This window comes from Neophocaena asiaeorientalis, unplaced genomic scaffold (genome assembly GCF_003031525.2).
Source record: "Neophocaena asiaeorientalis asiaeorientalis breed wild unplaced genomic scaffold, Neophocaena_asiaeorientalis_V1.1 scaffold125, whole genome shotgun sequence".
NCBI classification, from domain to species: Eukaryota; Metazoa; Chordata; class Mammalia; order Artiodactyla; family Phocoenidae; genus Neophocaena; species Neophocaena asiaeorientalis.
Window position 1 is genome coordinate 963,954 of NW_020174425.1, and position 27,321 is coordinate 991,274.

The following is a 27,321-nucleotide window of genomic DNA, read 5'->3' on the forward strand; positions in this document are numbered from 1 at the left end:
GAAAAAATAAAATAACAACTAATAAAAATGTAACAACTATTTTCAGATCATAAGATGTACAAAAATAGGTAACAGGCTGGAGTTGGTCCACAGGCTGTAGTTTGCTGACCCCTGGACTACACAATTATTCATCATGGTGTATTTGATGATGTAGTTTTAAGGAAGCCCTGGATACACTCTCATATTTTTATAAAACTTTCTTTTGATCAAAGGATGATGAATCTTTTATGTAATTGAGTAATATCCTGATCACTGCTTGTTAGGAATTTATTGCTTTGAGAGTGGGCTATACAACCAGAGAAGTTGGCAAAATTTTCTCCACTTCCAATTGGTAGCATTTAACAGTCTTTCACATACTCTAACCTCAACTGGTTTAAACAAGTGTTTCTTTTTCTTAGATAACAAGTTGACTTCTGGCTTTGGTGTAGTACTGTGTCAGGCCAGAGCCAGTATATCTGAAATTCTCTCAACTTTGTACATGTATGGTGCCTCATGGTCCCAAGATGGTTGCCAAAGAATCAAGCATCACATCTTCATTCAGGACATGGAGAGGGGGAAGGATAGTGTTAGATGTATATGTTCAGGAAAGTAAAAGTTCTGCACAAGCCTCTCTCCCCCTCAGCAGTTTTCCCCTTACATCTCTTTGATGAGTACTGAGTCATATGACCAGCCCTGTCTGCAAGGGAGGCTGGAGAATTGGAGAACACAGTTTTTTATGACAAGGGTGCATATTACAAAACAAAACAAAGATTGTCTCCATTAACCCACTGAGCTCACGGAAATGTCTGCTGTACTGATTCCTGGCTTGTTTTTACAATGCACAGACTTTGAAGAAGGGCTCCACAGACCAGGAGAAGATTGAATTCCTGAAGGAGGCACACCTGATGAGGTATCAGGGCAGCTCTAAAATAATTTTCCCTTGGTATGGGTAGGAAGCTCTTACATCTGATTGGTGGATTTTTAACATTCAAAATGACCTGACAGGGCTTCCCTGGTGGCGCAGTGGTTGAGAGTCTGCCTGCCGATGCAGGGGACACGGGTTCGTGCCCCGGTCCGGGATAACAGATCATGCCCAAAATAAACATGGCTGAAGTTTAAAAGAAAATATGTCTGGAGTGACAAGTATTCTATAGAATCCAGTCTTCTGAGCCTGGTCACAAGCAGTCCTCAGGCAGTCGTTTCTTTTACCTTCAATAAGAAGCATGTCTTGCAAGGGATTTCTGAAGCTGTTCAGCTTTAAATATGCTTATGTTCTTCTAAATGTGTGATAATGGGTCAAGTAGACCAAGTAAGGGAGAGTTCTCTTAAGTACAGTGATGTCAATGAGAATATCCCTGGTCTTGGTAAACTTGTCTTCAAGGTTAGAATTAGTTGATGGTCATGAAAACTACTCAAATACATCTTAATACACCCTGAGGCAGTGGTTGATCGGGTCCCAAGTTGTGGGTTCTGATTGTTAGATTGGGGCTTACTTGCTTTGACCTCTTGAGCAAACATTTGTAGCCAAACCTGAGTGTCTGAATTGTTTCTCTGAAAGGGAGAGAATATTTCATACTTGTCATGACCAAAAACATAATGTTCTAAAATATTTTTCAAAGAAGGACATTAGTTAAAATTACTTTCTTTTCCAGAACATAAATGCTTAATATAAATATAACTTCTTCTAAAACTCCCTTTGTTCTACCCACATGCCTTGGCCACTAGGGGTTGCAATATTACCTCTGTAAGGCAGGCGTGCAGCTGGGTTCTTGGAAAAGGAGGCTTTCATTTATTAAGAGGAAAAAAAAAAATCAGGGTTTTGAAGGGAACCAGAAATAAAGAATTGTTCTATTCCATAAAGATCCTCACTAGATTTTTGTCGTTGTCATGTTATCCTCCCTGTCTCTTTTCGCCTTTTAGTAAGTTTAATCACCCCAACATTCTGAAGCAGCTTGGGGTTTGTCTGCTGAATGAGCCCCAGTACATCATCCTGGAACTGATGGAAGGAGGAGACCTTCTTACCTATTTGCGTAAAGCCCGGATGACATCGGTAGGAAATGGGTTCCACAGTATTGGTTATGTAATGCAGATGACCTATAAGTTCGTCTTATTTTCCTTTAAATTCAATAGGCTGCAGTTTTGGCTGATGGTAGAAACTTAGAAGACTTCTGTCAAAAAAATTCTTGTATTTCCTTCATGTTGGATTAGTCAAACTAGAACCCTGGGCTAATGTCTTGCATCTTCTGGCTATCTGAGCCTGTTCTTAGTATCTAGTGGAAAAATAGGTCCCTCCCTGCCAGAATCATGGTTTCTGAAGAACAGAGAATGTGTGGAGTTTTTCTGTACTTAATCTATCTGCCTTTCTGTCCCAAATTGAAATTTCCAGCCCTTAGTCTTACATCTCTCCCAGCTGACTTTTCTGTGTGGATTTTCACAGGCGTCTCAAACTTTGGCCAAAACAGAGCTCTTGATTTCATGTATCCTCCTTCGTGCCATCCATCTGGTTCCTTACTTTTCTTTTCCTACAACCATGCTAATAGGTCCTGTCCACTCTAGGGTCCTGCTAACAAAATGCAGCCCCGATCCATCCCCTCCATGTCCGCAGTGCCTAGAGCAGCACCCAGCACAGTGGACGGTGTAAATACTGTGGCACGTGTGGGGACTGAGGGCCGGGGGTCTCAGCACCTGTGGGAACCTGCTTTTAGGTCTCAGGTGAGAAACACCTGAGACAAAACAAGTAACTAAAATTTAAATGTGTAGTTTTTAAAATTACAGGTTTTATTTCTATTGAAATAAGTTTCTATTTCTTTCTATTTCTATTATATCTATTGAAGTATACATTATATAGCTAAAAAACTGAAACATATGACAAGGTTTATGGTGAAAAACAGGAGTCCTGTGCTCTATCTCATCCCCACATCCCAGGCCTCTGCACATTCCTTCTGGTGTTTACCTCCACTTTCCTAAACGCTCTGCTTATACTGCTGCAGTATAAGTGAGTTTTCAACCTTGGGGGAGATCTATTGACTGCCTACTGCAAGAGGCAAGGATTTAAGCTCTTAGTCATGTACCAGCCTGACCCCACCAGCTCTACACGCAGAAAAACTCTGCTTTCCCCATCATCTGACAGTTACCCCAATTTGCAGATGAATCAATATTGCAAGTTTATGTTACTATGTATATTTAATTATTATTTGCTAAGTTACTCAAATACTATGATTGTGGTTCTTTCTTGAGTAGTTTAATAAATGCCCCCCCCATTTGCTTAGGTTTCTATATTCCTAAACTCTGACAGAATTGTAACCCTTCTCACAATATGGGTATATATATGAGATAATCCAGCTCCTCACGCTATTTTTCCTGGACACTTCCCTCCTAGAGTTGATACAGGCGCTTGTCCTCTGGTCTCTACAGAGCTGTTACCCTAGGGGTTTCCTTCACATGTACCTTGGTAATTTCCATGTTGGACCTTTATTTCCTCAATTCCACGGCTTCTTTGTTCTGTTTTAGAAAAGAGAAAGCATGCAAGGCAAAAATCTTTTTTTTTTCATTTTGAGGAACTGTTCTTCCCTCCCGCCCCACACTTGATTAATAATTTGGCTGGATTCTAGGTTGAAAATCCCTTTTCCTCAAAAATAAAACTCCTGCATCTTTATTTTCTAGCTTCTACAATTGCCTTTAAAATGTTTTATGCCATTCTGATTCCTGGACATATGATCAGTGACTTGCTTTTTGTCCTCTCTTTGGAAAATTTTAGGAACTTCTTTTTTTTTTTTTCCCTTATAAATTTATTTATTTATTTAGTTTTAGCTGTGTTGGGTCTTCGTTGCTGCGCACAGGCTTTCTCTAGTTGCTGCGCGCTGGGGCTACTCTTCGTTGCAGTGTGCAGGCTTCTCATTGCAGTGGCTTCTCTTTGCTGAGGAGCACAGGCTCTAGGCGCACGGGCTTCAGTGGTTGTGGCGTGTGGGCTCAGTAATTGTGGCGTGCAGGCTTTAGAGTGCAGGCTCAGTAGTTGTGGCACATGGGCTTAGTTGCTCTGTGCATGTGGGATCTTCCTGGACCAGGGCTCAAACCCCTGTCCTCTGCATTGGCAGGCAGATTCTTAACCACTGCACCACCAGGGAAGTCCCAGGAACTGCTTCTTATCTGTGGTACATTTTACTCATCTGGACACTCAGCTTGGAAAATCATCCCTTTTACTTCTGGGATTTTTAAATATTATTTCTTTGGTAATAAAGAAAACTCTTTGTTCCCTTCATTTCCTTGTTCTAGAAATCCTAGTAGTTGGATAATGGTCACCTTTGTTGTATCCTTTTCTTTTATTAGCTGTTTTCTCCTATTTTCTACTCTTTGTATTTTTGCTCTCAATTCTGGTATATTTCCTTAATTTTTTAATAGAATTTAAAAATTTAATTTTCCACAGACTCCTTCTTATATTTTGACTGCCTCTGAAAATAGTATTCTGATTTTTCCGTACATGCAAAGTTTACTTTTATCTTTCCGAGGATACTAATCATAGTTTTTTTTAAAGTGTTAATTTGCTTCCTGCATTGTCTTGGCTTCCTTTTTGCCTCATTGTTCTGGGATCTGTTTGTAATATGAGAAGCTTTTCTCAAATGTTTTGTAATTTGTGGCTGATCTTCATATTTAATAGTGAGACCTAAGAATCGGAGCCTATGTCTGTGGCAGCTTCCTTTTGGTTGTCAGGGGGGACCCTGATGTTCCGCTGGGGTCGCCTGATGACAGCACCTGGATGTCTTCCCTGGCATACGCCAGTTTCCCCAGAGAGGAATCTGCTGGTCTCCTGCCTGGGCAATAAACCAGGGCGTCGAGTCGGGGAAGAGGGCTGGAGGTCTCAAGGCTCAGGATGGGGATTCTCATTTAATTTCCTTCTCCATTTTTAGCACAGCGCCTTAGTATGACTGGTATCTTTGAACTTGGAGTTGCTCTGGTTCTGTGTGTGTGTGTGTGTGTGTGTGTGTGTGTGTGTGTGTATGTGTGTATGTGTGTGTATGTGTGTGTGGGGGGGGGTGGTTTAGCAGAGGAAAGCCTCCTGCTGCTGTGGGGCGGGGATCTAGGGTCTACTTAGCTCTTAAAACAAACTTTTAAATATTCACCTTGCTTTCAGTCCTGCCCCTCAACCCTGCATTCAGAGATACTTGCTACCTCGAATTCCAGAGTGTTTATGTGGTTCTATAGTGAAAAACATCACTTAATTCTTGTCTTCTCCCTCTGCAGGCAGCCAGCTTTCATCTCTCTTGGCTCTGCTAAATGACCACACCTCCACCTGCTTTCCTTCCTCCAAAAATGTTTCCTTGTGCTCTATCTATTCTCCTGATCTTGTTTATCCTCTTGAGATCACAACATTTCCTCTATAATGTCATTTTAGCAAGGTTTGGGGAGAGAATAAAACTAAAATGCATAAATTCAATTCCTCATCTTTAACAAGAAAGTGCCTCTGTAGATTTTTTTTTTAGTTTTTTGTGGGGGAGAGAAGAGACAATGAAGGTGGACTAAAAGAACTCACAGAGCTGCTTTTCCCAAACTACTCTTATTCAGCCAGTGTCCTAGTGGTTCTGACGACTGGTTCTCAAGTGCACTTCAGTTCTTCCACTGCCTTTCCTGCTGGCTACCAAGGCAGCGTCCATGATTGTCTCTTTTGCCCTGACCTTATCGGACAGGGTGCCCTTAGGTGCTGAGTGCCAGAATCAAGGTGCGGGGTCCACAGCGGAGGGCCACGGGCTCTACGCCCCCATCAGTCTAAGTTCACATGGGGCCAGCTGCCTCTCCACAGAGAGTGCTACAAGCACCCTTCTCCCCAACCCCACTCTGAGACTGTTTTGTTGGGTTGAATGCATAAGGATTGACTGCAACTGGGTTTATAAACCTTAGTCTGGTCCTTCATTTTTAGGACTCAGTTTCTGCATCGTAAAATGGAACACTGAATCCAAAACTTTTTCGGCTTCTTTTAGCTTTGATATTCTAAGATTGTAGTCAGATAGAAAAAGTGAACAAAAAACCCTATCTATCAAAATAATACAACTACATAGCCAGACACCATTCACTTCATGAAATTTTTGCCGGGTATTTATTTTACGACAGTGGAGGATGCGGCTCTTGCTTTCAAGGGCCCTGCCACGTGGTAGGGTGGGTAAGTCACATATGAATGAATCATTTAAGGTAGAAAGAGGGAAGGCCCATTAGAATGGAGTAGAGAATACACTGCTGAAGCACAGAGGAGAGAGAGATGATTTCCAACTGGGGAGATGTGAGAAGGCTTCACGGAGGAGGTCTTCTGTTTGGGACACAACCAAGGTGCGAGATAGAACAGTTTCTGAAACTACACTGATATGAGTTATATAAAAGGCTTTGACTAGGGATGGACAGAGATGGAGGTTCAATATGTCTGGAGGGTTTGGCAAGAGAAAACAGGTGGTAGCCGAGGGCAGCATCTGGGGTTAAGGAGGCCCGACATGGGGTAATGAAATGTTCCAATAGGTTGTCACAGGGGCTATTAGGAGCAAGTTACAATTAGAGATTCAAACAGGCAGGCAGCATTTGAAAATCTGTCAGCAAGGAACAGGGCACTAGCCACCAGACTGAAGTGCAGGAGTAGGATTCTCTGCGAAGAATGTCTTCAAGAGTAGAGTAGGTTTTGCCAAGCGCAAAGCAGGATTCCCTTCACAGAGGAACCAATGAACCAGCTGAGACACAAGGCAGGGACTCAGACACAAGGCTGTGAGACGCGCGTCTAGTGGACCTGAACAGGGCTGCAAGGGATTGATTCTTGGGAGTAAGACTGAGTTTAGTTTTAAGACATAGGTGTGGTTGAGTGGGACCATGGCAATGTTGAGTCCCAGAATTCAGGATTCTTCCTACTTTTTGGGACAAGACATGAGCTTGTCAGGGGAGTCAGAGGGAACAGCATTTAAGAGCACCCGTCTATGAGGAATCAAGGGATGTCAAGGTTGTGAATCCTTTGAGATGCTCATTGAAGGATGTGGATGGAAATCAAGAATACGGAGGGCATTCCAGGAATGATAGAAGGAATAATGAAGAGAGGTTGAGAAATGCAGAGCAGGTATAAGGAACTGCAAATGGCCCAGTGTGACCAAAGCACAGATTGTGAGAGGAGAATCTATGGAAAATAAATGGATGTAAAGAGAGGCTGGTGCAGCCTGGGGCTGCCATGGAGGCTGTGCTCAGGAATCTGTAATAGACTCTAGACTCTACAGGCAGTGGGTTACAAAAAAGTGAGCTAATTAAAGCACAGGAGGCTGGAGACATGGGAAGTTTGGGAAGCATCAGATAGGGATGATAAAGGCTTGAAACAGGGTAATTGCAGGGAAATGGTAAGGGACAGACAGTATATGAATATAGCCTCCAGGAAGGAACTTTGAATTTTTTCCATATGGTACTAATAAAAACTTCAACTGGCTTTGTTCATGTAGAAATCATCGCAGCCAGTACAGGCTCAACTGTATATTTGTGCTGGCTCTCTTAGATGAGAGGAGTAATCTGTGACCTTGAAATAGAGTATTGCTAACAATTTCTATGGGGCCCATATGGAGAACAAGCCCATTGTCATGACTGACATTATAGCGTGACATTGGGCCAATAATTAAACTGATTAAACTATCATCATTACTGCTAATGAGAACAGCTGCTGTTTATTAAGTGCCTGTTATGTCCCAGCTAGATTACATAGCTTATCTCAAATCTGACACAGTATTATTGTTCCCATTTTACATATGAGAAAATTGCTCAGTGAATTAAGCAATGTGAGCAAGTTCACACAGCTTGTAAGTAGCAGAACTCGGTTTTTAACTAGTCTGTTTGATCTAACACCCTGAGATCTTTCCAATAAAGATTCTATATTGCTTCTGCTTACTAAAGATAGTCTTATTTATGTATATTTTGGTAGAAAGCATATAAATGTAGTTATTTTCCTCTTTGTTGGAATTCTTTTACCATAACTAAAAATTCCTTTAAAACATCATATATATGTGTGTGTACATGCATATATACGTGGCCAAAAATATACATATAAATTTTGTGCAAACTGGAAAAGTGCCTGTAATTTTTCTTTTATTTCTTACAGTTTCACGGTCCTTTACTCACCTTGGTTGACCTTGTAGACCTTTGTGTAGATATTTCAAAAGGCTGTGTCTACTTGGAGCAGATGCACTTCATTCACAGGTACAGTGACATTCTGGATAAAGGGTTCTTACGAAGATTGGCACAAGAATCACCTGTAGTTTGGGTAGAATATACAAGATAATTAACATTTTCATTCCTTCAAAATAGCAATAGTTTCTGTTAAAATCTCTCTTCTCTACAGACCTCCTAGTGTTACTTGTCTGATCTCTGGAACTTTATTATTATTATTATTAAAGTATAGCTTCTGCCATAGGGATCTAGCAGCTCGGAATTGCCTCGTCTCTGTAAAAGACTACACTAGCCCATCACGGATAGTGAAGATTGGGGACTTTGGACTCGCGAGGGACATCTATAAAAATGATTACTATAGAAAGAGAGGAGAAGGCCTGCTCCCTGTTCGGTGGATGGCTCCAGAAAGTTTGATGGATGGAATCTTCACTACTCAGTCTGATGTATGGTGAGCTTAACAGGACACAGAGAAACGTGGGCAGAACCATCCAATGCCCGAGCCAGAAGGGATCTTAAAAGGTCATCTAGTCTTGTTTTTTACGTGAGAAAACATAAGACCAGAGAGGTTAAGTGATTTGCCTCAAGCTAAAGTGAAAGCTGGTGGGCAAGGAAGGGCTATTCCTGGGTCTCAACAGTTTATACCTCTCCCTCCAATTCGTTTTGATCCGTTACCTTACTGGTGTATGTGGAATAGAGCCATTTATTTCAGATAGCTTCCTACTCTCCACAAGTGCAGAGGCTATGACTAATAGGAATTGGTGCCTATGAATTGATGTCCAAGTATGTGTCCAAATGCCTACTATTTTGGGATGTTTGGTCATTAATTTATACACAGAATTTAAATCATGGATCTCAAAACGATTAGGACATGAGGGAGGTTTGGACAGCTCTTTATTATTTGAATAGAACCCCTCATTTTTGCTTGTTGACCCCAAACTTTTGATTAAAGCTGCTCAAAATGTAAAGGTTCATCCAATACCTTTTAAGCTGGACTGGACCTCTGCAAAACTGGGGATGAAATAAAGTCGGTCTTCAGTGTTGTCAGTTTATATTCATGCCTTCCCTCTCCACATTTACTAGCACTCAAACTCAGGAAGAAAGGTGAAATGCTTTCTTGCTCACCCCTAGTGTGTTTGCATAATGAAGCTATGAAAGCCATAGATAATGGAGGTCCGCAGTGCAGATTCAGCCAGGGAAGAGGAGCACAGCGTGTGTGTGTGTGTGTGTGTGTGTGTGTGTGTGTGTGCCCCCACTAAGCCTTCCTATCACCTTTGAAGTGTTGCTAGTATGCAGTTGCTTGTTCTCTTTTTCTTGAGGTCAACTTGCTTTTAAGTCTCCCATTTGCCTTTTATGGGGCCAAAAATGCCAATCACAAAGTAGACTCTGATAGCCCCAGGAATAATTATGTTGGAAAAACTACTGTAAACATGATGTTTCTAATATGTATAATTAAAGCAAACTCTTTAATATCTTTAGGTCTTTTGGAATTTTGATTTGGGAAATTTTAACTCTTGGTCATCAGCCTTATCCAGCTCATTCTAACCTTGATGTTTTAAGCTATGTGCAAACAGGAGGGAGACTGGAGCCACCGAGAAATTGTCCCGATGATCTGTAAGTTAATTATGTTCCATAAGTACCCAAGAACAAAAACATGTGCACATGCAATCACGTGCCTCATTGGTATGGTATTTTTAAATAAAAACTGAGTCTATATATTTGTATATCTTATGTAAAATGTAAATTATTGTGGCACTTAATTTACTAAATACATGATGGTTTCTTTTTATTTATATATATATATATATACATGATATTTCATTTCAGAAGCAAAATCTAGAACAGCAGAATATGTTTATACTCTAGGTTAAGAGAATTCTAATAAATAAATAAAAGCTCTTTGTGTATATGTGTGCGTGTGTGCGTGTGTGTGTGTGTGTGTGTGTGTGTGTGTGTGTGTGTGTGTGTGTGTGTATTCACATATATACTCATTTCATTTTGGAAGATCTAATTTGACTAACATCTTAACCTGCATATTAAAAGGTTCTATTAACTAGAAATATATTGTTTAATAGTTGGATTGCTTTTGTTGATAAAGCTGATATTGGGATATAGTACTGCTAAAAATTATATAGGTTGTTATCTATTTATGAACTTCACAAGAAGTGGCTACATAAGTATTAGTTACTTTATCAAATTGATCCTGGCAACTATTGAATTCTAATAGATTTGTGATCCTTGGAACAGCAGGTGATTTTGATCTAATTATAAAGGAAAAACAAGCCAAGTAATTTTGCTGAGTACTAATCTACCTTCTTGTGAACAACCTTGGCAGAAATATCAAGTCTTGACACTTTTTCTAAGAGGCGTTTTACCCAAGAAATTTCTAAAAGAACATATAATCAAAGTATAAACTCCTCTGTTGTGTGCACTACACCATGCTAAGGCCTGTATGGAATACAGAGGTGTTTAAACCAGAGCCACGCTTCTTCAGCATCTCTGAATGTATTTTGAAAGAAAAGACACACACATGGAGCAGCTGGATAACAAGCCAACATGTAATAAAGTGCTAAACTGCGTGGTACAGACAAGTGCAAAAGGAATTAGCAGTATGCGGATACACACCATGATTGCACTGCCTTGCCTATGCTGTGTTATTTAGAGGATTATTCAGACTAGAGCCAAAGATGATTAAGATCTGGGCACCTTGGCTGGATGTTCTATGGGTGAATGTTTTTGTATTATTTAAATCTTCCAGCTAGAAGAAGATTGGAATCACTGTCTGTTTCTGCTTAGCTCTTATAGCCTCTGGGATATTTACAGAAGGATCAGTTATACACATACCTGAACAAGTTTGGTGGCAGTGTCTAAAAGTATGACTCATGATCCTTTTGGGGCAGATGGAAAAACTTAGAGAAGTTAGGACTAAGAAAGTTACACAAAATTTGAAAAACTTTAGTCTAGGGCTTGAGGAAAAAAACCCAGCATACCTAGGTATAAAATACATTTTAATTAAATAGTTAGCAAACTAATCACTGTTTTGCATCTCTTACACATCTATTGATCACTCAGAAAATTTCTCCCAAATTTCAGTTGCACGAAATTTTCCTTGTGCTGTTAGAATTCTATTTGGCATAACTTCCCCTCTAGAGGGTAATGCACCTCATCATAATTAGGCTCTTTTTTTGGATAGGCACTCTAGGAATCAGTCACTGAATTATACGTTTTGACTTATGTGTTCATTTGTTTGGGGAAGAGGGAGGTGGATAATTAATTGCCCTATTGTGGAGAAGAAAAATGCGGGTATGTTGAACTTTGCTCTATCCAAGGGTATCCAAAAATTCAATTAGAAGGAGGAGAAAGAAGGAGTGCTAGAAAAGTTCTAGAAAAATATTCCTGATTATAAGTGGAAAAAGATAATATTCTATATAATTTTATCTTGAATAATTATTCAGTTGGATACATTATTGCTCTAATTTTATAAAAATATAGTTTCCTTGAAGCTAAAATTTCCATTGCTGATTTTGAAGTTCATTTGAACATCAGTAATTAAAAAGTGAACAATGCTCCAAGCCCTCTAAGGGCTGCATGCTCCAGATCCCTAGGAAGGGTTAACGACCCATGGCCAACCAGGAAGACAAGCTGTGCTAAGGAAATGGAGCTCTCAGCGATGCCATTCAATCTGTCCACGGCCTTAAGTTGTCACGATAAAGATTAACTACTCTCCTTAGAGTACAGAGGGAACTGATTTTTATTTGAAGCAGTTCTCGGAGATCATAGGCCCAGCTTAGAGGGTTGAAAGTCTGTGCTGAGCCAGGCTGCTCCTTCTATTCACTGCTTAAATACTCAGCACCTGGATGCACTCTGGGGCAGGTGAGTCCATAGATGGCTAGCTATTAATGGAATGTGAGAGTTCAGAGCATTCCTGCCCTTCTTTCCATAGCCTGGGATGGACGGTGCAAAGCCCAGCCCTCAGCATTCTCTTCAGCTTTTAGTTTGCACAACAACCAGGCACTCTCAAGAATAAACGGGATCAAAGGGCAATCTACATCAAGTGAGAGCTCTTTCACAGGTATCACAGGGGCAACTGAAATTACTGGAGAGTCTCTCAAATGACAGAGGCGACAATCGGAGAACATGGAGGCTCACCACCTTATTTTTACCCCTTAAGAATATGTATACCTAGACGCTAATTGATGCTAACTGGGTCTTTCCGGGATTGGGTATTTTAAAAGCTGTATTTTATGTGCTGTGCTTAAATACTTATAGAAACTCATCCCCTTAATACTGAAAGATGCCATGGAGTTTTCAACTGTTGAATTTCAATTGCCTTACGAATCCAAGGATTTTACTCATAGAGACTATTAATGAACATGGTTAATGAGTTTGTGCTATTGTGGAAAAAACTGAAGCAAAGAGGAGTAAAGGGGTTGGCATAGTGAATGGAAGAATTTGAACCGGAACACTTAGCTAAATGAGACATTTCAAGTATAATGTGTGAGTATCTGTTTAGAGGTAGAACAACCAGCCCAGGTAAATTTTAATAAAAGTGAAGGAGCTGTCAGTTTATTTAGACTAATATGCTTGAATATTTGTAACTATAACTTGGTACAAGTATTTAATGCATGATACTGAATTGTGACAAGTATGTATTTGTAAGGAAAGACCCCTATGCCAAAGATACAGTTGTTGTTAATTTACCTGAAAGATGTAAGAAATGCATTTTTTAGGATTGATAAAATTTTAAAAGCCTAGTCATTTATTCCATTGTCACCTTAAAGCTGTTTAAGAGCACAAGTTTTACTCTTTACTTTTAAATGACTACTGCTTTATAGAGCTCCTCTTTTCTTAATCTAGGGCAATCCAGTGCTCATTTGGCCCTGGATAGTGGGAGAGAAAGGTTTTAAATACCATCAGGTCAATTGTTTTTGCCATCAGAGAGTTAAGAGTAATGATGGACTCAATGTAAATTAAAGCCTCCATAGATGAAAATTAGGAATATCTGCTTAAATAACTTGCACAGATTAAACTTTTGGAGGGGAGTGTGAGTGGGTGAAGTACAGAGTGGCAAAGGGGCGACTGTATGGATGGCTTCTCTCCCCTCTCCATCCGTCCTCCTCTCGCTCCTTCCTTCTCACTAAATCATCTCCATTAAGTGTCTTGAATACTTTGTAGAATGAGGTGGGATATAAATAAATAAATTAGAAACTTCATAATTGAAATATGACAAGTCTTGAGAGATTCAATGTATCCTCTGGCAGTATCTCAGAATCGCAACTTTCTTTTTAGAAGGGATAGGCTCCCTGTGGCAAGTTACACTTCGCTTTCTCCTCTCACCTCTTAGGACAACCCTAAGATTCCCATCAAGATTCTAACTTTAACTCCATGATCGAATATCAGTTACACAATGTTATTTCAGAGTCGAATTGTCTTTCACTGACTTCTCTGTCATCCCTGTTTCTAAATGTCACAGATTATAAAGAAATATGTAAAAGATTAGGTTCTTAGCGATGATTCTAATCTTTAAAAAATAAAGCCAAGTTTGGCACTCCATATCCAGAATGTAAATTCCTTGTAATATATATGAAAAGTCATCAGATCAATACTGAAAAACAGACCAATATTAGGTTTCTCCATGATACTCTGATATTGAGTATTAACTCTGACCTGAGGTGCTTGCAAGAATGAAAGAGATGGAAGTGGAGTCTGCATGCCATATACAGATACAGCTAGTTTAAATACAATGCCTATGATGATTTCTGCGTCATTGTCACCTAGCAATATGAATATTTTCTTACTCCCGCTCCACTGTCATTGTCTTAGTCTAACACCATTATCTCTCACCTAGTCTTCTTCAATAACTTCCTTCGCTTCGTCCCAGCTTACTGGACATATATTCACTACCAAATGTGAAATAGATAGCTAGTGGGAAGCAGCCATATAGCACACGGAGATCAGCTCGGTGCTTTGTGACCACCTAGAGGGGTGGGATAGGGAGGGTGGAAGGGAGACGCAAGAGGGAGGAGATGTGGGGATACGTGTATCTGTATAGCTGATTCACTTTGTTATACAGTAGCAACTAACACACCATTGTAAAGCAATTATACCCCAATAAAGATGTTAAAAAAAACACAACTTCCTTGCTTCCAACTTGCCCCTCTACAATCAATTCTCCACATATATCAACTAGAGTCATCCTTTAAAGATGTAAAGGTCATGCCCACTTAAAAACCTTGGACAGCTTCCATTGCAGTGCCATAAAATCCAGCACCTAGCCTGGTCCTTGATCTGTGTGATCCTCACCTCTCTGACCTCATCTTTTATACTCTCCCCCTCAATGACTGCTCTACAGCCACACTGGCTTTCCTTCACATTCTAAAATGTGCCAAGCTCTTTCCCAATTTAGGAATTTACACATGCTTTTGCCTCTTCTAGTGTGTTCCCTGACTTCCATCCCCACCCAGTCCCCATGACTAGCATCTTATTTTCCTACAGAGTTCATTGGCTTAAACATCGCCTCTGCAGAGGGTCCTTCTATAAGCAATTTGCCAAAAATGTTCCATCTCTAATTAGAGCTCACATCTGTTTTCTTTAGTACTTTTTTTTAGAACTTATAATTTGTAATTGTATATTTATCTGTTGATATGGTAGTACTAATATTTTTAAATACTTCCCAGTTTATGTTTCTTTAGCAGTCTTTCTCTCTCTGCCCCCAATCGGCCTTCTAGATCCAGAAAGTAAAAAAGAGAACAGGTACTTGACCTTTTTAGTGAGTCAGTAGACTTGGAAATGAAGCTTGGAGGAGAGAGAGGGTTATCTGTTGGGTTGGCTAAAAAGTGTCTTTGATTTTTAAGTAAAAATAAAAGACACATTTTTCATTTTCACCAAGAACTTTATTGAACACTGCATTCACCCTCTTATTCCACTACCTTCTGACATTTTCCAGGCAACTTAATAATTCCATCTTCCCAAAACTTATCTTTTCGAGCAAAGAACTGTTCCAGGTGTCTTTTACAGTCTTCCAGGGAATTGAAATATTTTCCATTAAGAGAATTTTGTAAAGACCAAAATAAATGGAAATCTGAAGGCACAATGTCTGGTGAATACAGCAGATGAATCAGAACTTCCCAGCCAAGCTGTAACAGTTTTTGACTGGTCATCAAAGAAACACGTGCTCTTTCGTTAACCTGATGGAAGATTATGCATTTTCTGTTGACTAATTCTGGACGCTTGTCGTCGAGTGCTGCTTTCAGCTGGTCTAACTGGTAGCAGTACTTGTTGGAATTAATCGTTTGGTTTTCCGGAAGTAGCTCTTAATACAGGATTCCCTTCCAATCCCACCATATATACATAACCTTCTTTGAAGACCGGCTTTTGGTGTGGTTGGTGGTGGTTTATTTCGCTTGCCCCACAATCTCTTCCATTCCACGTTATTGTACAGTATCCACTTTTCACCACCCATCACAATTTGTTTTAAAAACGGAATGTTTTTGTTACGTTTAAGGAGAGAATCGCATGAGGAAACACAGTCAAGAAGGTTTTTCTTTCTTAACTTATGTGGAACCCAAACATAAAAGCGATTAACATAACCAAGCTGTTGCAAATGATTTTCAGCACTTGATTTGGACATTTTGAGTATGTCAGCTATCTCCCGTGTGGTATAACGTCGACTATTCTCAATTAATGTCTCGATTCGATAACTATCAACTTCAACTGGTCTACCCGACCCTGGAAGCATCCTCCAGCGAGAAATCTCCAGCACGAAACTTCACAAACCACTTTTGACACATTCGATCAGTCACAGCACCTTCTTCATACATTGCGCAAGTCTTTTTTTGCGTTTCGGTTGCATTTTTACCTTTCTTGAAATAATAAAGCATAATATGCTGAAAATGTTGCTTTTTTTCCTTCCACCTTCAATATTGAAATGGCTACACCAATTCTGATAAGTTTTTTTTATAATGCACGCTGACGTGACAGCTGTCACATACAATCTAACAAAATTGTTTTGAATGAAGTTAAAGACAACTAAGTGCTACTAGACCCACCTTATGGAGAAAAACGAACGAACCTTTTAGCCCACCCAACAGACTCCTTTAGCTCCTTGTTAGCTTGCTAAATGCCAGGTGTGAGCAACTAAACCTATAATTCTATATAAGGATAGTCTAATAAAAAAAGAGGAATTGAAGAGAAACTCAACTCCTTCTAAGCCCCGGGCAAGTGTAGGAAGAAGAGACCTTAACAGACAGAGGTAGAAGGATGAAGATGTTGGATATTTAGGTCTCGAAACCTCTGTAGGCCTCAGTTAGATTAGGTGCGGGTGACACCAAGCACAGGGAGCAACTGCCCACTCCTCCCAGTTTGGCAGGATGGCAAGGAGATCACTGAGCAGGGGATCCCCCACATTGACATGGACACCCAGCATCATGAACAGGGTAGGACGGCATGTCCAGACAGGGAACATGTAGCTTGCCCTTCTAAGCCTCCTTTGTTTCCTGTGTAGAGTGAACATTTTGTCGAAGGCTGGAGATTCAGCCGAGGAGCATCCTCGGGCATGCAACAGAAACAGGAAGGGATTTCCTGGGCCTTGTCGGCAGATACGGGACATGATGCCGTCTCAGAGGCCTGCAGCTAGAGAGAGAAAAGGGGGGACCAGTTCAGGGAGAAGGGCCAAAAGAACAGGTTAAAGGGATCATAGACTGCAGAGAGCAGCTGATGCCTGCAGGATGGACCAGACCAGTCACTCCTTATGGAATTCCTCATCATTCCATTCTGAGACTAGAGAAGGAGGGCACAGTGGGGTCCAAAGGATCCTTCACTGTGCCAGTACAACTCACAAAAGACTTTCACCCCACATAAATCCTGATACCACCTTGGAGAGGAAGACAGAGGGAGTAGGAATAGCCTAAAGATAAGAGAGACTGAGTTATTATCCATAAAAGACTGAGGATTACCTAAAAAGGGTGGTTTAAAATATTGGAATGGGCTAGGTTATAAATGGCATTGTACTAATTTTCTTCTACTAGGTGGGGCTTTGAGAATTAGAACTATAAAAACTATAAAAGAGCTACATTTTCCCCCTGCTCCTATGAGTTGTAGTGGATAAATTTTGTCTCCCTCTTACGTTTGCTATATATATCGTATGAGGACAGGAGTCACACTGTCACATCTCTTGCTCTTGATATACTGCTCATATATAGTAAGTGTCCAACAAATCTTTGCTGAATGAATGAATGAACATTAGTCAAGAGTTCTGCACAGACATTTCTTAGACAACCATTAAGGAAAAGAGAATGTTCAACCAGCTATCTATGTCTAGGAGAACTGAGTCTCTTAATGAACCTGGCAGTGTAATGAAGAGTAAAAGCATTAGAATTGGATCTGATTTCTACCTCTGGTTCTGCCACTAAGTATCTGTGTGGCTTGGAGTAAATCTTAGATTTTGTTTCAGATATCAGTGTATGAATGTAAAATTTAGTCTCAGCTTCTTCAGTAATTTTTATAGCTGTTAGTTTCCTAATGGGTTCAGTAAACATTTTCCAACCATCTATTTACTATCTATTTATTTAGATTAATAACTGCTGAATGTCAGCTTTTCAGAAGGAAGATGCCAGCCACTATTATATAAGAAACAAAAGCTTTTGTTCTGGTTCAGTTATATTAATTACGGAAAACTGGCAATACCTCAAATTCTTTTCCTTCTGAAATGACCTTACCTGGGTTATCAGTAATGGCTACCTAGTCATATCCAATCACTATTTACTTCGTGTCCTTACCCACATATCCAGGTGGAATTTAATGACCCAGTGCTGGGCTCAAGAACCTGACCAAAGACCTACTTTCCATAAAATTCAAGAACAGCTTCAGTTATTCAGAAATTTTTCCTTAAATAGTATTTCTCAATGCAGAGGAGAAACAAACCCCAGTGGAGTCATAAATGAAGCCTTTGCAGGTAAGTTTGATTCTTCTTCAGAATTTTTGGGTTTTCTCTACAGTGTGAACTGAATAAGGTTAAAATGGGATGTACGTGGAAGACATCTTACAGTGCGTAAGAAGAATAATATACTGGCACCATCCTCATAATCAAGTATTTATTGTACTCCTCTTTGAAAATAATTTTGATTTGTTCATTAAATTAAAAAAAAAGAATAATGGTATGGCCCCTGGATTTATAATTTCAGATAGTAAGGATGAGAATTAACATGTTAGACTATATTTTCATGAGGCCTGTTCTCTCCGCCCTCCACCCCCATGCCAGTTTGCACCTCAGTGGCAGAGCTGAGTTAATTATAGTTGATGGTACATTATCGTCATCGGTCTATGCAAGACTTCTCTTTCATTTGTTTGTTTAGTCCCTTTGTCTCCATATTCCTCTCCTGTTCTATTTCCTCCCTCTACCTGCCAGGCAGCCATACTGATGTCTTTAATGTGTATCTTTTAATTTGTTGTATATTGTAGGCATGGATACTATCGTGTTATGTAACGCTTCTTTTCTTTCTTTTTCATTAAGTACTGTGTTTTTAAGAGTCGTCCATGTTGCTATGTATATGTGTAACTGGTGCTTTTAACTGCTACTGAGTTTGCTATGATTATTGTAGTGGGTCACACCTTGCCAAGGGCTACTGTGATTCCACTACAGTATTTTGGTATTAAAACACAGTAGTCACTTAATTCATTTCCAAAATCAGATTTACAATACATTTGCCTAATTGGCTGCAGAAAAATAAATTTGAAAATGATCCTTTCCAGCTGCTCTTAAACTTCATCCCATTATTAAAAGATCATAGGACCCTTTGTTCTTTTTCAAATGCAAACATTCTTGCTTAGAAATAAACCTGGCAAGATGGACCATGACTCAGAATCCCTCAGAAATTAAGACTCTCCGTCTCTGCACTGATTGATTACACAATGGCTGATGGTTGCCCTGGAGTCATCTCTCTACCGTGAGACCTTCACCGTGAGTGATGCACTTGACTAATAATAGCAGGGAAAAATACGAAGCCCAAGGGCGAATATCTGCTTGTCTTGTTTGCTGTGTTTCTGACTATACATTTTGAGTAACTTTGGATCCATGACATGAATGGAGATAAGACTCTGATCATGAGACTTCTTTAACACAAACAGCTAAGTGACAGATTGGAAAGGGCTGTGCTTGCTTTGAGCATGCATCCTGATCCTTAACAGAATAAGCCTTGTTAATAATCTCACATTGGCTCTACCTGCCTTCTCATCATGGAACTGAGCTGATTCTAGGAGTGCCAATGGTTGAGCCCTTACAAGTTAAAACTGCAAGGCAACCCCATTTTTCTGGAGGGTTCTATACGTATACCTGACTGTGTGACGATCACCCAGGTTAAGAAAAAACGTATCTATAAGCCGTTCTGCATACAATAAAATCCTTCTCATTTTCTAAACGTTTGCTTAATGTATTCCTTTGAATGAATTTTTGGGAAAATTTAAAAAGTTATTTCAACAGATACCTGTTGACTTTTGTGCAAGGCCTAGTATAGTGGTAAGCACCTGAATTTAATGTGTACCATTGGGATGCTTTAAAGAAAAAAAAGAGGCAAGAGTATTTCTTTCCCTTGAGAAACTATAGAGTCAGTTTCTTTAATCTCGTATGTAATGTTTAGTAGTGAGCTGTTCTTCTACTGGTGATTTTAAAAGTTGTCCTTGTCATAGGACTGTGTCTCTATCCACAGGAAAGGTGAGTGTCACCAGTCCACTACTGAATAATACTGTTTTGCTCAAGCCATGTGAATCTGCCCCTGCTTGGCCTGGTTCTTATTGGTTGTAACTTCACATATGGAAACTTTAGAGGAACAACAATCTGGGGTGGTTTGCCAATATGTAAAATGAAATCTTTTGTTCCTGAGGTAGATGAATGGCAGTAAGTGGGTTGAGTTGATTGCAGAGATGTTTGAAAGGCAAGCAGAACGTGGTTTTGCTTACTGGGCACTGAAAGCATGATTTCCTTACTAAATCACTGCTCTGATCTCTAGAAGGCAAAGCTTAACTACTAAGCCTCTGATTCAGATTTTCTTGTGAATATCATTTTTGTGGCCTTTATAAAATGAAACACAATCATCATCTTCTTAAAGGTTTAAAAAAGAATTTTTATGTTATTTTACAATCAATCAAAAAAGTGACCCCTGATCCTTTCCGGTTTTTCTTCTAACTTTCCTAGTAATTAATCTCTGTAATAGTTCTTGCTATATTATTATTATTATTTTTTTTTGCGGTACGCGGGCCTCTCACTGTTGTGGCCTCTCCCGTTGCGGAGCACAGGCTCCGGATGCGCAGGCTCAGCGGCCATGGCTCACGGGCCCAGCCGCTCCGCGGCATATGGGATCTTCCCAGACCGGGGCACGAACCCGTGTCCCCTGCATCGGCAGGCGGGCTCGCAACCACTGCGCCACCAGGGAAGCCCCTTGCTATATTATTTTTATAACTGTATTTAAAGATCTTTATTAGAAAAGTAATTTATGTTTATTGTTTAAAAAACATATAAAAGTATCTAAGCAGTGTAAAAAGTTAGTCTCTTACTTCTTCCCTGTCCTTACTCCCCGTGCTAGCCATTGTTTGTGATTTGATTATATACTTCCAGATATTTTATATGCATATACAACCATTTACAGATATGTTCATTTGTGTATGTTTGTATACATACACACTGGCTGGTAGTCTAGAGGAATGAGTGAGATGTAGATTCTCTGGTCAGTTCTCCACCATTTTTCTTTTTTTTAACAAATGAGCTTGTTTTCGAAGATTTGGTGAGCAGATGATTTTAAACTACATCTTCTTCCAGAAGCCAGGAGGCATTCTGTTGCCATTGAGAGGGAATTCATGTTCTGTGGGAGTCCTGCGGCAGCATGCCAAACCTACACTGTATGGCAGAGGGAGAGTCAATAAAAGCCACTGAGAGGTTAATCCTAAACTGAGTCCTGCAGAGGGGTGAGAAGAAGGTATCTCAGGATAGAAGGAGCAGTATGTAGAAAGTCAGGGAATAATAGAGAATGGGGGTTCACAGAACTGCAGGTAGTTTATCACACTTGACGGTGGGAAATGGCAAGTGATGAAACTGGAGGAACGGTGGTCACACTAATCACATAAGAAATGAAAATTAATGAAAGCTGAAATAATGAATGGTGACAGGTATAGAAAGAAGGATATGGAAACCAGACTTACCACAGGGGTAGATGCTAGAGGATTTGGCATCTAATTGGGTGAAGAAGAGAGGAGACGATGGTGAATCCCAGTGATTTGAGAAACTAGGTGCAAAGCCATGCTTTTCCCAAAGGTGGGGGCACAGGAGGAGGAACAGCTTTACGCATGTTTGGTTTGAGCTGAATGTGGGAGAAGTGAAGAAGCCCAGTATTCAGTTGGAAATACAGGTAGTTGAAGTCAAGGGTGTAATTGAGGTTATTCAATTAAAGTGTATAGAATTAGAAGAGAAGTAAACAGTGGATGGGACCCAGAAAACAGCCAATATATGAGGGACTGACAAAGAAAGATGATGGGCACTGATAGGAGAAGTCAGAAAGGGAAGAGGAAGGCTGTCATGGAAATCCAAAGGAGAGAGGCTCACAGACTTGAGAGTGGTCAAATGCTGCAGAGATAAAGAGCTCCATAGGGTTGCGAGGAATTTACAGTTGACTTATGTTATATTTTAAAATTCAACTCCTCGCTCACGGAAGCCTTTCCTTCTAATGAGTACAGACATTTTATATAAAAATTACAGAGGCTGTCATAATGGGTGTTAGAAGGCCTGAGAACTTAGTTTTACCTTAGGGTCTACCAGAAGTCTCCATGAACCCTTAAGAAAATCCTTTCACCATGTAGCATTACCTAGTTCATCTATGAGACCGAGGTAACAGTACATATAGAGAACAAAACTCTTTTTGTGAATGGCTTTTAATTGCAGTATTAGTTAAGTTTATTTTAGCACTTTTTTATATATCACTTGTGCTATATAAATTTAACTCATTAAATCCTCACAATAGCCCTATGAAGTGGGCATTATAATATTACCATTTTACAGCTGAAAAGATTGAGGTTAGTAACTTGCCCATGGTCATCCTGCTGAATGGGGCTGGAGTAGGACTCTATTCTAGAGCCTTTGCTCTCATCCTTCACAGAGACGTGGCTATGGTTAGAAAACTGCTCCCACACTCTCCCCACTTTGTTTTCTTTGGTATGCTGATTTATTTAGGTGCTAAGTTGTTGAAAGACTGAATTAAAATTCTAAATAATATTAAAAAAATAGAGAAGCAGACATAATGAGGCAGAATAAGGAGGCAGGAAGAGGTTAACAGGGAATATAATCAAACTCTGATAATTTAGATGGAAACAAGTAGTTCTGTGCCGTGACAGATATACAATTTTGGTACAAGAGAAATTCACATTCTGAGATTTACAATGAATGTAAATCCTGATGATAAGGAATAGAAAGAGATACGGGGGTCACCAAAAATTTTGATAATTCGATGTGACTGAACAAAAGTGGCAGAGAAGGGCTTCCCTGGTGGCACAGTGGTTGAGAGTCCGCCTGCCGATGTGGGGGACACGGGTTCGTTCCCCGGTCCGGGAAGATCTCACATGCCGCGGAGCGGCTGGGCCCGTGAGCCATGGCCGCTGAGCCTGTGCGTCCGGAGCCTGTGCTCCGCAACAGAAGAGGCCACAACAGTGATAGGCCCGCGTACCACATAAAAAAAAAAAAAAAAAGTGTTAGAGAAGAGAGAAGAAATAGAATGAAAAGCAGAGTTTGCAAATTTGCAAAGGATAGAAATCATGGAACAGTCTCTTCAAGGCAAGCCTAAACTTAATTACCTTTTAAGTAAAAGAGAATGCATTTAATAATAGTTTGCTGCTTTGCAGACTGGTGGGCATATTTAACAAAACTGTAAGAAGTCTTCTTTGTTATTGTCGGAGGTATGTAAGAAGAGAGGAAAGCCACTGGGAGGACTTTTTTGAAAAAAAAAAAAAAAAAAAAGGCATTAGGATTTCAGGGAGCAATAATACCATGCCTATGCTATGGTCCTACTGACCTAATGGGGTGGAGAGGGGATAGAGAGAGAAGATTAGTAACATATCTGGGGATCTAGTAAAAATATCCCAGTGACTTCATCCAAACATTTGTGTAAACATCACCTCATCAGTCCCAGAGAGTTCCACAGGAAACAAATCTAAATGCTCTTCTGCTGTTCTAAACATAGCCAGTCAGCCAGCATATGTCTTGTCTGTAAATATCCTGTCTTACTTGGAAGTCTTTATTTTAATATTTCCCTCTTAAACCAAGGGTTGCCAAGTGCATGCCATCTTTGCTCAGGATCTCTCTCTGCTTTAAGGACCTTCAGGTTTTCCATACAGTAGTTTTTAAACCAAAATAAACAACCCGCCCCATCTCTCATAATTATGCAATAAGAAAATGTACTAATTGCTGAAAGCTTGCCAGGGTCAAGTTACTAAATATTGCCCTAAGTACTATGAACAAATGGAATAGTTAGCTAATGATTTTTCTTTGACATGTTGTACCCGAATTTGTAAAAAGAATTTATTTGCCTTATGTAAAAGATTTTTTTCCAAATAACTCAATATAGGCAAAAAATTAAATCATGTTTCAGTAGAAAGTTTTCCACTATGCTATTTAATGGACTAAATGTATGGCAGTGAAGCAGCTGATAACATGAGTAGCTAGACCTACCTATATTGTAGGTGTACATTTTTGTTGAAATTCTAAACTCCTTTAGCCTGATTTCTTTAAGCCCTTCAGGAATATCATCCTAGTTTCCTCAGTAATCTGGGCCGCCGGGCAATTTAAAGTTAAATATCCTATTTCTTGCTATCATTTTTTGATATTTTCTATTGCTATTATCATGCATAGCAAGTTATTCTTATGAGTTTCTCAATGGCTATAAGTACATATTGACAATAATCATAACAGTTGGATCCTTCCATAGATATTCAGCACTTAGGCACTAACCAAACCTGACATCTGATAAACTTATTTCTGTGGGGGAGATATTTTACAACACTATCTGACTATTTGTGTGGCTTGAAATATACTAGGATGATGTTTGAACAGTGAAGAGGAACATGGGGTGATGCCCAAGAACCTGTGAGCCTGTAGCTCGGGCTTCTTGTTCTTCAGCAGTGGGGGAGTGTCTGAAAATGAAATAAACACCTAAGAAGACAGAGCAAGGACAGTGATTCACATGCTTCTTTAATAAAATAGGCTTTGTAGTTCAGGCTTGGAACTTGGTCATAGGTAGATCCGTTAAATTCCATCAGGGAGTAATAGATGCAATGGTGCTTCCCTTAGTCCTTTGAAATTATTTAAATTTTCCCCATATTTCAATTTAAATAAATCCAGCCTGGGTGTAGGTCAGGGCCAAGCACAGAAGCTTGGCAGCCCGGCAGGCCTCACCCACACATTTGGATGTTCTTGTGCTGGAAGTAGGAGGAGGAGAAAGGGAGGGACCTGCATCTACTGACTGGAATGTTTCTGATTAGTAAAACGTGATGCTGTATGAAAGGACAGTAATATTTCCGACTGTAAATTTTTCATCCAGGTAGTAACACCCAGAGATTGGAAAGCATTGTTAAAAAGCAAATAATTCCCACAATATACATTTGCATATTTATCTTGTTGACTCCCTAGAATTTTGCGGAATGTTTCAGAAACCCTGCGATTAGGTTTCAACAAGAATTCTTATACTTTTCTAAGTAAGAAGGTCAGCTTCTAAGTAGAGAAAGACAAAATAATATGAGCACAATTGTGAAGAAGGTCAAACTACCCTCTGGCTGCCCATCTTTCTATTGCCAGGCCCACCTCACAAACATGTGTGTCTGGAGTCAGTGCCTCTCAAGGACTCCTGCAGGGCACACTGCCCACCACCTTCTTGTCACACAGCACGGCAGCTCCACTCTCCCCTCAGGGAGGTGAACATGAGGACACAGACTGTAGGTTCAAATTCTAGTCGTGTGACCTTGGGAAAATTGTTGAACTCCTCTGTCCTCAATTTCCTCATCTGTTAAATGGAGATAGTGCCAGTACTGACTTAACAGGAGAATGAGTTAATATATGCATTTCGCTTAGAACAGTGCCTGGTACATAGAAAGTACTCTGTAAGTATTAATAACAATTATTATTATTATATTTCATATCAGTGCTTATCACCACCCGACATAAATCTAGTTTTGCACTAGCTTATTGTCTGTCTCTCCCCATTAGAATGTAAACCCCAAATAGCAACAAATGTGTTTTGCTCACTGCTGTATCATCAATACCTAGGACACAGCCTGGTGTGCAGTAGGCATGCAATAGATATTAGCTTAATAAATGATTAAATTACTTTATCTAAAGAAATACATCTTTAAAGGTAGGTATTTTAGCTGATGTGGCAAGGTGAAAGGGTAAGCACTTCACACAAAAAGGGCAACCCTAGGGCCACTTAATTCCTGTCACAAAGACCATGACCTGTTTCACCTGTTATGGCAGAGTTAATCACTTCTGTGCTCTCATCACTTTATGTATTCCTTTCTTATATACGCACACATGACCTTCCATGGTACTATTTCTGCTTTCCTACTACACCGCAGTAGCGTCAAGGACAGGGAACATGTCTTGGACTTTTGTGTTCCCTTAGTGGTCATCATAAATATTTGCTGAACCAATGGGTAAGGCTGGTGTTGTTCTAATTCTCATACAGCCTGGATAGTACAGATAAAGGAAACCAAACAGATGCTAGAATAACTTTTGTATTTTTTTTCACAGATGAAGATGGTCATATGATTTGTTTGAATTCAGATGACGTTATGTCAACTGCTTTACTGGAAACCAAGAACCAAGAAGGGTTAAACTATGTGGTACTGGCTACGGAATGCAGACAAGGTGAAGCAAATTCTGAGGGTCCTCTAAGCTCCAAGGCATCTGAATCTTGTGGTCTGAGGAAAGAAGAGAAGGAATCACATGCAGACAAAGACATCTGCCAAGAAAAACAAGTGGCTTACTGCCCTCCTGGCAAGCCTGAGGGCCTGAACTATGCCTGTCTCACTCACAGTGGATGTGGAGATGGGTCTGATTAATAGCTCTGTTTGGGAAATGCAGAGTTGAGAGAAACACTCCTCCCATTAAGCAGTCGCTGAAAGAAAGCCTAGTAGAATGATACATGTTGTGGGTGGTGGTCTATGACTCTGAATTAACACAGGGAAGTTCCTGAGTTCTCATCTTGGCCCCAAGAGCCATTTGGTTTTAGTTGTGACAATCCCCATACCAACTGTTTAACCTTCAGCAGAATTCTGAGGTGAACCTTTGAGCATTTGGGAAAGCTTGGAAAGACTTATGAGTCTGGAAATGAAACTGTGATTCCTCACCCCGAGGTCCCTTAGGCCACTGCCCACCCTTCAGTCCGGGCTGTAAGAGAAACATCTTACTTAGGTGGTTAAAGACTCAACACTTATGTTTAGGGACCTGAAGGAGGAGAATGAGAAGTGTGCTCAAGGGGCCAAATGAACCACAGATTATCCCAAAAGGCACAAAGGAAGTGACTAAATAACTCTACACGTACAGAAGGAACTAGCACCTATGACACGAGAAGTCATTTGGAAAGCTATTACTACAATATTGTCCTTAATGACTACTCTAAAATACTTTGTATTTTGGAGACTTGGAACAGCAGCTTCAGTCATAATGACAACAGGACTATGAAGGTCTCCACGTCCTAAAGTTTAGCATTCCACGATCTTTGGGTCATATAAAAGTCACTCTGTGACTTGTGTGCTGTTACAGAAATTAGCTAATATAAAGATGGTTTTTGTTTGCCATACCTTTTATACATAACATACTTAGGATTACATTTACTATCCAAGTGTCCTTAAAGTTAAACATAAATGATAATATAACGTTAATTCAAGCTGTGTGATTTTTAGCAACCACACAAAATAATAAACACCTAAATGAGAACTATTAAAAATTAAATGAGAGCACCTAAATGAGAGCAATTAAAAAATTGCTGCAGAGAAACACTGATTTAAAGCCAGTCGTATTTTTGCAGTTACCCATTTAAATCTGAAAGCCTCAAATGCTCTAATAGCAACACCAATGAAAGTATTGTGTGTTCTTTAGTTGCAGTATACAGGATGTTCACGAGCTATAAAGAACACTTTGATCATAAC

General features: G+C 39.9%; 1 protein-coding gene across 1 annotated transcript in view; it reads left to right on the forward strand.

The window, feature by feature from the left end:
• The window catches only part of ROS1 (ROS proto-oncogene 1, receptor tyrosine kinase), a 114,057-nt gene extending 87,100 nt beyond the window's left edge, over window positions 1–26,957 (forward strand). Inside the window, 7 exon segments of the mRNA XM_024756668.1 lie at window positions 825–889; window positions 1,900–2,029; window positions 8,081–8,178; window positions 8,393–8,596; window positions 9,625–9,759; window positions 17,934–18,097; window positions 25,922–26,957. Of these exon segments, the coding sequence (XP_024612436.1) occupies window positions 825–889; window positions 1,900–2,029; window positions 8,081–8,178; window positions 8,393–8,596; window positions 9,625–9,759; window positions 17,934–18,097; window positions 25,922–26,232 (1,107 nt within the window). The 3' untranslated portion in view covers window positions 26,233–26,957.
• Window positions 26,958–27,321: the final 364 nt, after the last annotated feature.